The sequence below is a fragment of the Pan troglodytes genome, chromosome 13, assembly GCF_028858775.2.
Source record: "Pan troglodytes isolate AG18354 chromosome 13, NHGRI_mPanTro3-v2.0_pri, whole genome shotgun sequence".
NCBI classification, from domain to species: domain Eukaryota; kingdom Metazoa; phylum Chordata; class Mammalia; order Primates; family Hominidae; genus Pan; species Pan troglodytes.
In genome coordinates, this window is record NC_072411.2 from 106,911,240 (window position 1) to 106,927,982 (window position 16,743).

The 16,743-nt window shown below is 35.2% G+C and overlaps 1 protein-coding gene across 6 annotated transcripts in view; it reads left to right on the forward strand.

The window, feature by feature from the left end:
* The window catches only part of PARD3B (par-3 family cell polarity regulator beta), a 1,071,110-nt gene that overhangs the window by 136,588 nt on the left and 917,779 nt on the right, over positions 1-16,743 (forward strand). For all 6 annotated transcript variants that reach the window (XM_009444083.4, XM_009444085.4, XM_009444084.5 and 3 more), the window contains exon 2: positions 5,565-5,666. In XM_009444083.4, the coding sequence (XP_009442358.4) occupies positions 5,565-5,666 (102 nt within the window). The remainder of the gene's footprint in view (positions 1-5,564; positions 5,667-16,743) is intronic.

A 16,743-nucleotide genomic window follows, 5' to 3' on the forward strand; every position in this document is an offset into this window, starting at 1 on the left:
CTTGTTAATATGTGCATTAAAGACCATAACTGACACATTTGGCACTGATTTACCTGCATTCCACACATTTTTGCTATTTTAATTACTAGAAGTATTTTCTCATTGCCTTTATTTTTCATCTATGGATTTTTCAGTACTGTATTTCCTAATTTCCAAACAGCTGGGCATTTTTGAGATATTTTTCTGTGGTTGATTCTACTGTGATAAGAGAACATATTTTAAATGATTTCAGACCTTTGAAATTTGGTACATGTTCCGTGTACACTTATAAAGTATTTTCTAATCTTTTTGGTTACACTATTTGTGTGTGTGTGTGTGCAAATATAATACAAATAAGTTAGGCTACATTTGTTACTTGTGTCAGTCAGATGATTTATATCTTCTTCAATTTTTTGTTTCCTATCAAGTCTCCCAATTCATGTTTTTAAAATATTTTTTAAAGATCTGTTCATTTTGACAGTATATGTATTAAAGTTATATTTTTGGGTACGTACATATTTAACATTGTTATCTTTCTGTTAGATTGAGCCTTTTATCATGATTGAATATCCCACTTTATCTTTATTAATACTTCTTTCCTTGAAGTCTCCTTTATCTGATACTAGGATTAGTATGGCCATACCAACTTTCTTTTGATAGAATCATAGATTTTTAGATCTGGAAGTAAATATATGTATGGACTAATTCTCCCTCATTTTATATGTAATTAAAAGTTTATAATTCTATTGAACTTGCCAGGTGTTACTTTCAACCCAGCATAAAAACTCCGGATCCCATTCTAGTTCTGCTGAATTCTTTGGAAACATACTGTAGTTAATTCAAACAGCCTCAGCCCATGTTCTTCTACTAGGCTTTTCTCCTGAAGTTTACACTTGGTTGATCTATTTTAGGAAGGTGAAGGCGTGTTCTGAAGCCAGTTAGGGCTGGTTCATAATAAACTGTATATTCATTACTGCCTTTTCTGGCTTGATTCTTTCCTTTCAGGTGTCAGTGCTGCTCTGCTAGGCTTTGTTTGGGCGTCATTTTCCAAAACTCTTGTTTTTCCTTGCACTGCTCTGTGGCTGGCTACTCAGAGGCTCCTGTTCTCTGTCTGCCCCAAACAGTCTGCAGACATGCTCTGTGACCTTCTCCTTCCTGGGTGCATTGTGGGGCATCTGATTCTCATTTGGTCTTGGGTAGAGGGGAGAATGCCCCCAGGAGATTATTATAAAAGTAATTAAGTGTTATGTGCAAGTACATTTTTGTAATTCTCTATCTAATTTCCGGTGCTTCAAACTCCCTCTCTATTCTTGGCAGTAAGATCTTTTTCCACTGTTTCCAAAACCCTTAAGTCTATGATTATGAAGATTATATTTTGAAGGTTTCCCCACTTAATTCTCATTTGTGAAGCATGGGACAGACCCACTTAAGCAAAGAATTTGGGGCCTTCCATTGTCACCCCCCATGTCTCTACATTTTGACCTCTATGAGGTGCATCATACAAAAGGCCATCGAGTCTCCAGGCTCACTAATGATGATGCACCCGAGGCCCAGAATAATGGCAACTTGCCTGGGTACATACGCTTATGTAGGGATAGAAATGGACCTGATTCCCTGCCTGATTCCTTGGTAATTGTGCTTTGTATCAAGTTATTTAATAACAAAATATTTTCTGTGTTTAAAAAAAAATCCCACCTTGGCTTTGCTGCTTATTCACTGTCTGAACTTCGGAAAGTTAATTCACCTACCTTGGTTTTCTCATCTGTAAGATGGATTAACTGTTTTATGAGGCATTTTGAGGATAAATGAGTCAATCATACAAAACACATAGTACCTATAGTACCTGACCTATAGGTAAAATCTCATTTTGTGGATATGTGCCACCAAATTCATGAAGTTAAATTCTATAAAGAAAATTCCGTTTTGTTTTTACCTTCCATTTGACCATTGCTGTTGTGTTCCAGTAGGTAAGATTCTTCTAGTAAAAACATTAAGCCACCAGGAAACCAGTTGCATGGCTGAGAACTGTAATTCATGTAGCCCCTCTCCAAAAATCGGCTTTTCCTTTGCAGCACTCTCCTCACTTTGGGACCTTGCTGCCATTGCAGGCTATTTTTTCTTCTTGGACTACAGGCATCTTGCTTGGGCCCCTCCAAGTTTTCCCTTTCTTGTGATTATTGGCATAATCCCAGTTCTTGGTAGTCACAGCATTATAGTATGTGGGTTGCCAGTCTACTCCTTTAGGTATTAGAAGTGGAAAATTATTGTACTTCAAACATGGTTAATGTAAATTTTCTAATGCATAAGGTAAAATTTCATGTCATCTACCCATAGTGAAGGTCTTTTGGTGCTATTAGTATTAAAGCCTATTTGGAACCATTTTTACATTTGATCATTAAAAATAACTCTTCTTCCTGTAATGCATGTGTTTTTGTTTTGCTTTCCTTTTGCAATTCATTCTCATAGGCTAGATTTAGTTTTAAAATTTTAGTAGCATTTAAATTAACTCTTTTATTTTAAAAACAGATACAATAATGTCAAAAGTGGAGAAAACATAATTATAACATTATTTTTCAATACTTTAATGATCCTAGGAGTATAAGTAATAAGACATTGCATAGCAAAATGAACACATATATTAGAGATATTTTCAAAATAATTTAAAAGCTATGTGTACCACAGTTAGTTGTGCAATATAAAGGCAAGTTAAGTGTCATAATCATAAAAATATAGTAAATTTTTCCCAGTGACAGTATGAACCAGAACACATATGTGAACACCTTTTCATATCTGATCAGTTTTATTCCTGATGGCAATAAAACCATGTAAATGAAATGCAAAATGTTGACTGCAATGTAATGGTTGAAATTTTTACATGCATTAAAGAGTCAGGATAAATTTATGGTCTTACGATGGCTGTAGGTTGCATATTTTGTATGTACATTTTTGAGTGATCAATAGCACCATGGCCAAAATACCATGGGGACAAAAATCACCGTTGGTATGTACTGTGGTTTATTGACATTTTGCCCCCTCTCAGATGTGTAAAATATTAACCCTGAGACTGATTTCCTATGGCTTGTCTGTTTTTGTTCAGGGTTAGGTGTAGATATATGCCCATCATTAGCCTACTCTTTTCTTCTTTGGAATGTATAAAATGGCAATATCAATGTGGAATAGGGAGTTCAAATTGTAGTCTTTCCATATTCTGACACCATGTTTTTCACTTAAAATTTTTGGGTCAAATACATGTTTCCAAAATGTATCAAGATACTTTTTTACTTCATTTAGTTCTGAGCTCTTTTGAATCAAATTAGAGAACAGTGTCTTAGTTTCAACTCCGTGTCTTATTTTCCACAATGTCTTGGATCCCAGTGTGCGTGAGGGAGGAATGGATGTGATGCGGCAACCCCATCTTGCTGCCATTTGTTTGATATTCCCTTTGCCACTGATCAAATCCTATCTTTGGCTATTTTTTGAGTTACTTTATTTTAAATTAGGACTCTTTGGTTTTCTTCTCTCTGTGTTTCCACCTCTAGGCAGGAAGGTGTACTTTAACTTACTGCAGTTGTGAAGGATGATTATTTACCTCCATTGTAGGTGATAAAATATGCTTTTACAAACTGAACTTGAGAAAAAAGCAGATAACTGATAGATGCCTGCTTTTAAGTACAAATATACTATAAAGAAAACTCTTTAGAATACATTACTTTTTATAAACATGGTTAAAATCAACAGATTTCATCTACAGAGCTAGGTAATATATCAAAAAACTCAATGGAAGTGTATAGAAATTAATTAAATTGAACTCTTTTTATAAGCAGACTTTTTACAAGGAATAAGTAATACTTAATATTTCCATCAGAAGTCCTGGGTAGATTTGAAGAAATATGTTGCTTGCGGCATGGCCATAACAAAAAAGATTTAATTCCCAAATATTGCTGGGGGAGAGCTGTATTGTCCAGTGGCCATTACATAGTTTTCTCTATGCTAGGATCCTCCCTTTTTGAAATCTGGCCTATTATACTTAGCTCATCTTTTACAGCACAATTACTTCGGGTTGGCAAAGACCTCTGGTTAAAGAAACTGAATAATGAGAGTTGTGTGTCTTTCTTACCTGATTATACTCCCACTGCTTATATCTTTGAGATCTCTATCTGTGCCACAGAGTCAGGCATTTAAAGTTTCCTAGTAAATCATTGGTGTTTGCACCTATAAACTCAATATTAGAAATAAACAAAACTCCTTTTATTTTACTTGAAATTCAATACTGTATGGAAAACTTAATTTTGAAATGTCTAAAGCCTAACTAAGGAGAATTCCTTTAGATTTTTGAAGCCTATCACTTTACCAAGTTGTATTACTGGAAAGCTATGTACTTGGGTCACATTTTAGTAGCTCTCCAAATAGATGCCTTAAAAAAGTATTGTTTAATAGTATGCCCTTACCTTTTATTGGGGGTCAGCTAAAAAGAAGACTGTATGACAACCATTTCTATTAGCTTTTATGAAATTGAAATTGAATTCCGTGGGTTATATTAGTTCTTATCCCTAATAAAGATTTGTATGGGAAAGGCTTAGAGCTGTATCCTAGAAGAATTTCCATCTTTCTTTTTTAACAAACTGGTATCTGTTCGTTTATTGGATACCAAGTGTATTATAGCTCAAAAGTTTCCCACTTTGAGGGGCTTTCTAAGACTCACAGAACCAAATTGATTATAGCTTGGGGATTATGGTAAAACCTTACTAATGTTTTTCTTCACTTCATTCATTGGTTCATGTTCTTGTCCCATCGCTATAATGGTTCACTTTCATAGCTATCCTGGAAATAGGCAGTACGTAAGTAACTGAATGAGCTAGATTATTTAATTCTAAATTCTAGAATCAGAGTAAGCGGTTTTTAAAAGTAAGCAGTTTTTTAAAAAGCGATAGTTGAACATCTCTTTAATTACTACCCCAACTCAGTGAATTCCCCATTCAACTCTGAACACAGTTTGAGTTGCTGCCATGCCGCAGGAAATGGCAAGCGAGGCTGGAGCTCCTGCTCTGTACATCATTGCATATCTCAGAGTGAGGCTGCATGCTGAGCATGGAGATTTAAACAGGTGAAGATGTTGGTGGCTACCCATTCCATTTATATATTTTGTAGTGATAGCTATTACCATCACAGATTCTGCCTTTAGGGTTTTTTCCCTACAGCTTTGGAATCTGTTTGGACATTTATTCCTAGTTTCAGAAAGTACCCTCAAGAAGATCTTTCTTTTCCAGAGTATTCTTGGAATTACCTGAGTTGTAGGTTATAAAAATTCCCTGAGTATGTTTTTCAAACAGTTTATTTTTGCATTGCAATTTACCTTCCAGGAAAATTGATGAAATATGTATACCTTGATTCTCCGATTTAAGTTAAACGGGATAAAAATGCCAAGTATTTTTTTCCAAATAAATAGATAACATTTGTTTTCAGTGTTTAAAAATTTGATTACTAGAACATATTTTTAACAAGTCAACTTATGTCTCTTAACATTAAAATGTGTTTAACTTTTTAACATCGATTAGGTCATTAAACTTGTGTTTGTTCTACTATAGGGTCCTGGTTACTGGGTGAAGATTCATCACTTAGAATATACAGATGGAGGAATCCTGGATCCAGATGATGTCTTGGCAGATGTTGTTGAAGATAAAGACAAGGTAGATAACTCTAAAAATGTGCCTCTTTGTTTTCCTCTACAGAGCTGCATGTTTTCAAGAGACTGAAATCCTTAACAAACTCATGTGTCAATTATTATTAAAAGATACCATCTGTTCAGGTTTCACCTGGACAGCCCATAAATCAAAGTTCTTCATCAGATGTTTGGAAAAACTGTGTTAAGGTTTGGGAATCTGTTTGTGTTGGCCTAATTAGCAGACACTTCATTCCCAAGAGTTTCTGATATGTCTTAATAAATTAGTTTCATATGTGAGGCTGTTGGAATCATCATTGTCGTTGCTGGCTCTGTAGTTTATTCCTGGCCCTTGCTAAATATTCAACTAAATGCCTGAGGCGTGAATGTGTTTCAAAGTAGAGAATACAGTGGGGCAGCAAGTTTTATGAAGAATTACAGTGAAGATTTTTCTGAAAGTAGCTGGCAAACAACTATCTTGAGTGATAGTCTTATTTTCACTGCTACAGTAAAAGGCACTAAATTGAATACTCCAAAAAGTTTGAGCGTGTTCTGCCACTTATTTGGGAATAATCCCGTTGCAAATATCTTGTTTTAATGAGATTTTTCTTCTGAGACTATACAGAGGAAGGTGTGAAAGTATACTATTTCATTGCAATACACACGATTATTGCTGTTGAGACACGTTTAATACTACAGGTTTGGCTTCTGTCATCAATGGCTAATGTGTTTTCCAAAACCGAACTCTGTCACAGAGATCTAGCTTTCAAAGTTTCTTCTATTATACATCTTTAGTGCCGTTTGTAAAAGGCTAATTTATATTTGGAAACATGTTTCTCTGTATTTTTTCCCTGTAATCTCAGGGGTGTGTATGTGTACATTTTTGTGTTTTACCTAACTGGACTGGAATATAAATAAGTGATTTATTAAACTCAGGTGAAGTTTATATTTTTCTTTTTCTGTAAGATCTCTTCAGACTGTTCAAACTTACATTAATCTTTGCAGACATCTTATACATTTACTTTCCATATTTTATTTTGTAATTAAAACCTGTTTTGCTTTATGTTGTTATTAGCGATTTTATAGTCTATTTAGGGAGATAACTAACTAAGTTTTATAGTCTATCTAGGGAAATAACTAGCTATCTGGATAAACCTAGTTATCTCCCTAAATAGATTGTAAGCTCCTAGTGGACATGGACTGGGAGATTTTTATTTGTGTGTTTTTGTTAGTAGTATCTGGTATAATATCTTACACAAACTTGATTCCCAAAAATACTGAATTAATGAGTGAAAAAGACAGCTTTACTTTCTACACTTGACTCTTGCTGTATGTAATTTTGATATATACTTCCTGTTTATTTAGTTGGTCTCAGGGTAAATAAAAGGGTAACTAATGTATTATTAACCTTCAGAACCCTGAAGAAGGGTTTTTACTTCTTTCACCCTGTTTCACTTTCTGCTTCTTCCCTAGGGATCATCTTCTTCCTTTGAAATAATCCAGATATTTTAATTGTTTATTAATGTAGAAGGCAGTTCCTGTCTTAAATTTCACTGATGTCCAGAGCATTAAAATGAAGGTCCAAAAAATGGCAAGTTTAGGAAGGACCAGAAAAAAATGTCTTACCCCAGCTTCATCCAATACCTCATTACTAGAAGGATAAGTCCATGAACAGTGCCCAGGGAGGTAATTTGTCCTATAGAGCTCTCACATTTAGAGCATTCTTTTAAACTATCTCAGCAATGCAGTTTATAACCATAATCCACTTACTACACACAGAAACAGCTTTATTATATGTAATCTCTGTTTTAATGGGACTCTACCACCATTACTAAATAAGGTAAAAAAGTGAGATAATCAGTTAAAATCCTAGCAGAGGATTAGTACTGCTTGGGTTCGGCTTTAACAAGTCTGTTAATGTACTTCAATATTTCTACATGATGCCTAATTGGTATTGTTCTGCAGAGTTTATGAGAATTTATACTTTTGATGTTGCTAGAAAAAATTGTGTTGCCATTTCTTCTTCTTAAAAAATACGTAAGTGGCACGGTGGCTCATGCCTGTAATCCTAGCACTTTGGGAGGTTAAGGTGGGTGGATCACGAGGTCAGGAGATCAGGATCATCCTGGCTAACACGGTGAAACCCCATCTCTACTAAAAATACAAAAAAATTACACAGGAGTGGTGGCATGCACCTGTAATCCCAGCTACTCAGGAGGCTGAGGCACGAGAATCAATTGAACCCAGGAGGCAGAGGTTGCAGTGAGCCAAGATCACACCAGTGCAGGCCAGCCTGGGTGACAGAGCAAGACTCCATCTCAAAAAAAAAAAAAAAAGGTGAAAAAAAGAATTTCTTATTTTTCTGACAACCTTGGTAATCTTAAGATTTCTTTATAGTCCATATGTCTAGTGTGGAAAGAAGGCCCTGCCAAATTTCATTTTACCTTACTTTTTGGCAGTTTAGATTAAGGAGTAACTATAAGTGATGCTTTGTGGATGCTTAATGACATATCAATCTCACCCAGGATCCTTTGAGGCGTTATTGAGCTTAGACAAAATAACAGTTCACCTGTTTGCAAATTGGCTACCTAATAATCTTTGGCATTTAAAATGTGGATAGAGAACAAGTCCAAAGAGGCACGGATAGATGCACATAATCATTGTGCTAACCCCAAAATATCTCACCTCCTAGGAAAGACTCTCACTCCAGGTGAGAAGTGGCATTAAGGAACTGTTGGTCTATTGCAGCATATCAGGCAGGAAAAACAGAAACTTAGAAAGCAGGGGAGGCTGGGCCATTTAGTATATGGTAACACCATCCCATACACTTCAGTAAAGGTAGAAACTAGAGGTTAAATGATATTGTACTTAAAATTAGAGAAGGCTCTAACAAAGTTCAGCCAGTGTTCTTAAGAAATGACTTTTAAAACTTGTGCCTAAAGTGGTTTGTCTTTGGTCTTACTTCTATTATTCCTTTGGCCAACATAGTGCTTGGCGCATACATGGTGTCTGCTTGGGAGCTTTGGTTTTTTAAACTTGCTTTCCTAGTACAGCTTCCACGGGGACCAAGTCTCCACTGTGTTACACTACTTCTAGCCTATATGTGTCAAAATATTATTGGAACAGCTTTGGAATATTGCATCTTATGATAAGTATTTGTATAAAATGTTGTGCTGAAACTTAATAATTATCTTGTTGTGACAGTTATTCTCAAGATTCTTCAGTTTGTCTATCAGTCTGATGATTCAAGTTCTTTGGGATAAATATCTAAGAATTGTAATTTTACACTCATGTCTCCTCTCTGGTTGCTAAAGGCTACCAACTTAGTTCACCCAATAGTAACAACCTAATCATTGATGACTAGCAATGGCCCAGAATGTCTTTGGCCCTTATTTATTCTACTTTATTTTAAAGCAATCCTGAAGACAAGAGCTAGTGTTATCCCTATTTTTAATTTCCAGAATAATCACAGAAATTGTAAGTAACTTGCCCAAGATCACACAGGTAGTAAATGGCACAATCAGACTCTGGAACCTAGAATTTAAATTTCTGTAATCTTATTTCTTTTCTTCTCTGATGTGTCAAGCAGTTTGGCGCTTGTATCTATAATTTCTATTACGAAAATTCATCAGTCATAAATTAACATGAATTTTGCTTTTATGTAGTCACCACCATTGCTAAGAAAAGGTTGGTAATAGACCAAACTGTTGAGTGTAACAAAACAGTTGAGTATACAATTTATTATTTATAAATTAATTCAGAATTAATATGCCATACATATTTAGTATATTTCAACCCTGTTTGCCTATAGCCTGCATCTAGTTTATTGTAAAGGCTTGTCAGCTCTACCTCTGTTGCTTTCTTTTGCATCCTCTTTTTTCTAGGACCCAGATTATTTGATTTAGATACAGTTTAATTTCAGTTGGACACTTTAGACTGCACTTGAAGTCTAACCACCATAGGCAATTACAAAGAAAAACAAGTTTGTATTACAGTAACTACTTTTTTGCACCAACTATAGACTGTGCTGTTTTCAGTAGGCAGAGTAATGGCTCCCCAAAAATGTCTATTCCCTAATCTCTACAACCTGTGAATATGAATGTTACATGACACAGCGTCTTTGCAGATGTGCTTAAGGATCTTAAAATGGAGAGATTATTCTGGATTATTTGGATGGACCCAATGTAGTCACAAGCATCCTTATAAATGAAAGAAGAAGGCAGGAGGGTATTAGAGAGATAAATGTGAGAAAGACACACCCAGCCAATGCCAGCTGTGAAGATGGAGAAGGTGCCACCAGCGAAGAATGTAGCTGGCCTCTGACATTGGAATCAGTAAGGGAATGGATTCTCCCCTAAAGCCTCCAGAGAGAACACAGTCCTGCTGATACCTTGATTTTAGCCCAGTGAGACTTGTTTCAGATTTCTTAACTGTCAGATAATAAATTTGTGATGTTTTAAGCCATTACATTTGTGGTGACTTGCTACAGCAGCAATAGGACACTAATACATACACTGCCTCTTTTCCCATTTTAACTTTTAAAGTGATGTTAGTCTTCTCAAATTTCATATTGACTGGGCATTGAGATCCTGCAGGATGAGATAAATGCTTTGTACTTCAGATGGGTTCCTTGTTCTTTACCTTCCTCCCAAAGTCCATCACAAATGATCCTCAGTTTATTGGGTGAGCCTTCACTCTTTGAGACTTGATCTTTAAATATCTAATTATGCTGTTATCGTCTATAGTTTAGAAATTATTTCAAAGTCACAGCCAAACAGCCTTGTTCACTTATCAGTTTCTCACTGCAGTATGTAAAGGCCCTAAGAAGTCTGAAGACTGATGCTTAGTAAACCACTGCAAAGCTTAATGCTTCCTTCCTAAGTTTTAAGTGAGCATGAGAGCTTCTGAGTATTAAGCTTTTTAAAATGATTATTTTCTTTGGTAATTGCCATTATTAATTTTTGGCTGGGTTGAAGAAGACAACTGCAATATAACATGAAAACATGGCAATCTATCACATCTATTATATAAAGTGAATTACTGCCATGGTTTCATTAACTGTACAAAAGTAATACTGTATTATGTAGTAAAGTAACATGGAAAGATGCCTCTGTTCTTGACTAAATTTTGCCTATCCTAGGGGGCTAGTTTGGAGAGATGCCAGTGGTTTTCAGGGCTTCCAAGTGAATTGCCCACTGGATCACATGTGATATCTGGTATTCAAATGTTATAATTTCAGTTCAGTTTTATCTCCTATTAGTTATCAGTCCTTGGGCAAGCTTCTTCATCTCTCTGGTCTTGGTTTCCCCATTTGTAAAATGAATATAATGTTCTTACAGGGTTGGTGTAGGAAAACTAGGTAGGTAAACTATATAAAATTTTAAGTATAGTATAGCATATACTGAGAACTCAAATGCTGTTATATTAATGATACTATGGTAGTGCTATTACAGTATTTTTAATGTGGGTGTTTTGATGTTACCATTAGATGTTTTTAGGTATTTAAACATCAAATAAACTATTTTACTGCACATTTTAACTGCTTTTTAAACAAAACTTATATGAATTGAAGTTATTAAATTGGTAAAATAGTTTTATAAGAAGATATTGAATATGACAGAACATTTGGATTAATATATTGTTATTACTTGCGAAATGAAAATGCCAGTATGATTAAACTGGAAATGAGAATCCTTTTATCAGAACATAGTATTTGGTAACATAAGGAGCATTTGGAGATCTAACATGATTTTAAAATGGAGACTGGTTTGCGCAATGCTGCATGAACTAGTGACCTAAAGCCAGGCTCTTTAATCCTTAAGCCAAATTGCTTTCTGAACACTCTGTTGCCCTCTAGTGGGTCCACAGTTACCTAGAAACCAGCTCACAGGAGCTACTTCCTGAACAGGATGAAGTATTTTGTTCTACTTTATTTGAAAATAATTTTTGCTATGTTTTTTGTTACAACTCACAGACTCAGGCATGGAGAATAAAGCCAGAGTTTGCATATATTTCCCTGTGCTTTTGTGCATCTTCTAGTAAGGGCTAAAGGAAATTCCTTGCATTTATAAAAACTCCTCTTTTAAATTTATTTTTAAATTTAGACTTCTTCCCGCCTACCTGTTTGCTGGCTGAAAGATTAATGGCTGGTGGTGATGAAGTGTGTAACTTATTCAGTCTGTAGTTGGACAATCTATGAAGTATATTGTGTTTTCTGGAGAAGGAGAATGCTAAATTAAGTTAAACAGCTTTTTTTTTTTTAAAGGTCCTGATTTATTTCATTTCTGAGCCCTCATTTTATCAGTAAGATTTCCATCGCAAGCTAAAGTACCTATTTTAAAGCCACAATTAAAAGAAAAACAAATCAGGATATGATGTGTTTTTGTTTTTCCTTCAAAAAGTCTTACTTTGGTTCATGGGAGTTGATGTTATAAAAGCACAAAAGCACATAGAAGAAGTTTGGAGAAGCTTTCAGAAATAAATGCAGAAGCTCCTGAAGAACAAATGAATTACCTTGGTCATGAAATTTTAGCTCAGAATTTTCAAGATTACTCTCCGCTTATAGAATTACAAAATTGTAGAATCATGGATCCAAACAAGACCTCAACAGTCATGTGGATTAAACTCATCATCTTTCAAAAGAGGAAATATCCTACCCAGGAAGAGGTTATAGAACACGATGTCTGTAGCTGATTTAGTTCCTGAGTCCATTTCTGCATTTCCTCTCTAGGATGCTGATAACATCTCATGCAGATCAAAACTACTCAGTTTCAAGTTGGCTTCCTCCATTGACATCCTTGTTTTTGTTGGTTAGTTTCAAGTTGGCTTCCTCCATTGACATCCTTGTTTTTGTTGGTTAGGAGCACCTTCTCCTAGTCTCCCAGACTTGAACTTGCAGTTATTTTAAAAATTTAGTTATTTAATAAAGCCAATTTATTCTTTCCTTTATCCTTTCTCATATGTTTGTTTTTGTCTTTGAATTTCCACAGCTACCAAATTTATATCCATAATATTTCAGGCCAAGGTTACTGTAATTGACAAGAAATTGGTCGTCTTGTTTTTAGTCTCTTCCTTACCTGTCAGCTGTTTTTGTGCCTCGTATGTAGGCAGAATGGTTAAGATCTTGGATTCTGGACAAAAAAGTCAGTTCATTTCTTGGCCCTGTTATTTGTCTAGTTTTGTCCAAGTTGCTAAACCTCTTTGTGCCTTAGTTTCATCATGGATAAGTGGAACTAAAAATAGTACTAATTATGTAAGTTAATACGAAATGTTCAGGAGAGCACCTGGCCTGTAGTAAGTCATCAATTGTTATTGTAATTAACACACTATTAATAATGTAAATTACATTATTTAAAAAGTATTGCTTAAATCATATTGTTCCTTTTAGTGTATACTGCATCAAGTCCAAACTTTGTAGCCATACATTATATTTAGAGGCCTCACAATGCCTCCAAACTTTCTCTAAACCCACTTCAACCTCAGTGGTGGCGGAACTACTGTACGATTTATTATGTATCATGGACTTTCTACCTCCAAAGCTTTTTTTCTTAACGTTCCAGTTGTCTGCTATATCCTTGTCCCTATTTCCTGCCCATCGAAGATTCAGTTTATGTTGTATTTTGTATTATTCAGTATTAGCTCCATGAGGAGGGGGTCTTTGCTTTATTCACTGCTGTATTCCCAGTGCCTGCAGCAGTGCCTGGCATTTCCTAGCTGTTCAAATAATTACAGTCAATGAATGAACGTACGCTTTGAGGTTTTGAATAAGCCATTCAACCACTTGTAACTCCAGTTTTTCCATTGGTAAAATGAGAGTGATAAATGATATCGTTCACACCGTATTATTGGGAAGGTTGAGAAAGTGTGCAGGAAAATACAATGGAAATTACAAAGCACTATGTACGTGTAAAAAATGTATCTATTCCTGCGTTCAGTTCTTATGAATTTTTCAAGATCAAGGTGAAATTGTATTTTATCCCAGTCAGCATTTGTAAGTCATCTCAATCTAAAGTAAATCCTCTGTGCTCTGAAATTTTATAGAAACGATTAAGTGGTCTTTTTTTCTTTTTCAAATGTTATTGGCTAGTAACATTTACCACTTACCATCTCGAAGTTCTTAAGAATTTTATTGTTTAACTTTTTAAGTCTTAATTTTGTCTGTCCAGGTGTCTTGTGTGCTGTTTTAGGACTGGGATGATTGTTTAAAATATTTTTTAGCCCATAGACTTCTTACCTGTAGTTCAGTGTTTGATAAACATGTTTAATTTTAGTTAGTGATAGAGTGGGAACTAGAATTGAAGATTTCTAATTGACTACCTTTTTCTTCCACCAAACTATGTCGTCTCTTTGAAATATTTTATTAGGAGACAGTTTGTGGGCATGTTTCAACCTCAGAGAAGAATTTTGGAATCAATGCCTTTGTGACCTTACTATAGCAAAGGCAAATAGTGTCAAGAGATAGTAACTTAAACTACAGTAATCTTGATGATGGCCATGTCAGATATGTGCCTTCTGCAATTTAGTTGGTTGACAACTATAGTGTGTACGGGTGTATGTGTGTATGTACGTATGATGAGAGAATCTGTGCACATATGTATGTATGTAGAGGAGTGTGTACACTTGCCCTGAATTTGTTTGCTTGTTGTGTACAATTGTGACACACAGGTTTCATCAGAGGTTGGAATGAAATGATCAAGCTCTATGGTATTATTAATTTAGCTAAGCATTTGAGTACAGTGAAGAGTAAACCATAAGAAAATGTTTGATATGTGTGTAAAATTTTAAGTTTGGTTGGAGGGAAAAACCCAATAAAATTTGAGATCACAATAATGCTTTACTTAGAGCTAAAAATGTAATTCAAAATAAGAGTCAATGAACACTTTCATCTTTACAGTATGCCTTTCACCATATGTTACATTACTGGACCCAGTTCTACCAGTTTTCTCTCTCACATTAGCTTCTTTTGAAGCTATTTATATAGGCATATCTTTGGCCTAGGGGTATGGGACCATTAATTTTTTTTAATATACATCTTTTTTTTACTTATGTAACTTACAAATTACAATCTCATTGTAATACCTAAAATTATACCAAATGTAAGACTACTTAAGCTATAAAACATCTTCTTTTAAAAATGCAAATGCCTGTGAGTGCTAGTGTCAGTCACCAGTACCTATGTGTATTGATTCAGATCGTGCTCCACTAATACCTAGCTGAAATCAGCTTCACTAAAGCAGTATTGTAGAGTGTCATGTGGCAGAGCACAGGACATTGACAGTTTGAATGTAGGTTTTTCTTATTTTAAGCTGTCTCAACCTCAGTTCTCATGTTTATAAAGTCAGCTTTTAGGAGGAGGATCAAATGAAATGAAGAGTGTGTGGTAACATTTTGAACTGTGATGTATCACACAAATATATCACTTTTATTCTTGCCTCCTGTAGCAGCAGCCCTGAGGTATTTAAGCAAACATTTCTGCATAGCCCAGAAAGGGCTTGTGGTGGTATGAGAACACTGAGCCAGGAACAGAGGAATGTCAGAGAGGTTTGGAAGGGAGGAGGATGGTTATGTCAAAAGGCCACTCTTCTCTTCTTGCCATCTAGTGAGGTGTTCAGGAAAGAGGTAGTGCTGAGGAGTATAGGGAGAAGTAGTTTTCTGAAACAAAAATTGCATTTTTCTTTAATAATTGAATGTGGGTGGTAAGAAAGGATATCAGAACTTCCAGGTACAGACCATCAAGGAAGGTGAAAACTAAAGTACAAGGATAGTTGTTCAGAATCTTCCCAAGATTCCAGAACCTTGATAACGTCTGCATAGGTTATCAGGTATCATGTTTGCTGCCTATTTCTTAATGAGTAACAGCAGGTTCTATAAAATGGGAGGTGGGTGCTTTGAAACAATAGGGAGTATGGGGGGAGGTATCTCTATCTTAGGTTAGGAAAAATCTCAAGAAATAAAATGGAAAGTTATGAGAAAAACAGCTGACCTTCCGTTAAATCATGACCTTAGGTCTCATGATTTAACGGAAGAAAAAAACGGAAACAAAAAACAGGCCAACAGGACACTGCTCAGTATGGGCAAATAACCACTGAACCTTAAACAAGCAACTATTTAGTTACTTGATAGTTTCACCAAGAGATATTTGCTATTGAGCAATTTAATGGGAGTAACCATATACCAGACTCTTAATTTACTATGCTGGTTCTCCTATTTCCAGGACCTAAACTCACTTTATATTATTAATTAGCCATATTGTGAATCCAACAAGACGTTTTTGACTTCTCTTGGAATCAAACTGATGTTTATCACACTTTTATGAGGTACCTGTTCCAAATTCTATATAAACCGCTTGTACTTATAGATACATTTTTAGTAAATAAGAATATTCAGTTTCCTTAAGCTTAGGCTTTTAAGTTGTAGCGTTTGAAAGTCCTATAAGTATTTAATATCACATTTAGAAAGAAAGTGTGTTTTCCCTGTCATGTGAATATGGAAACTTCACTTACAGAATTGCGGCAGGATTACTAAACTTAATGTTTACTCTTTTAACTTTTTAAGTTATCTTTTTAGCTTTCCTTCGATGTTATGAGTCAGTTTTGAAGGATCAAGTGACATTTTCTTCACAATAAAGAAGAAAGCCTCCTTGTGCAGACTTTAAATCAGGAGTGAAATAGCATAGAAACATGTTCAGAAATAATGTCTTCATTAATCTCAACCAAAACCATGTTACAATTGAAATACACATGTTTATACAATACTTAACTACAAACAGACCAGAAAGACTACAAAATAATATGATTTGAGATTATTCTAATAGCCTAACAATCTTAAATATGCATATACGTGTGTAAAAGTTGAAGAATCTCATAGTTCTTAATTGATAACAGGGATAGAAGTTGATTTTCTAGACTGCTGGCTAAGTGTGGCCACTGTATACCAGTTCAAAATGAACCCATTGTGGTAAAATGACGTGTTCTAAATAGTTCACCTTTTAAATGGGAATTTTACAGAGCTCTTGGTTGACTTACTTGGAAATGGAAGTACCTAGTGTTAAGACTGAGGAACCTGGGACTACAATTGAGAAGAGAGGGTTCAGAGGGAGCCTGCTA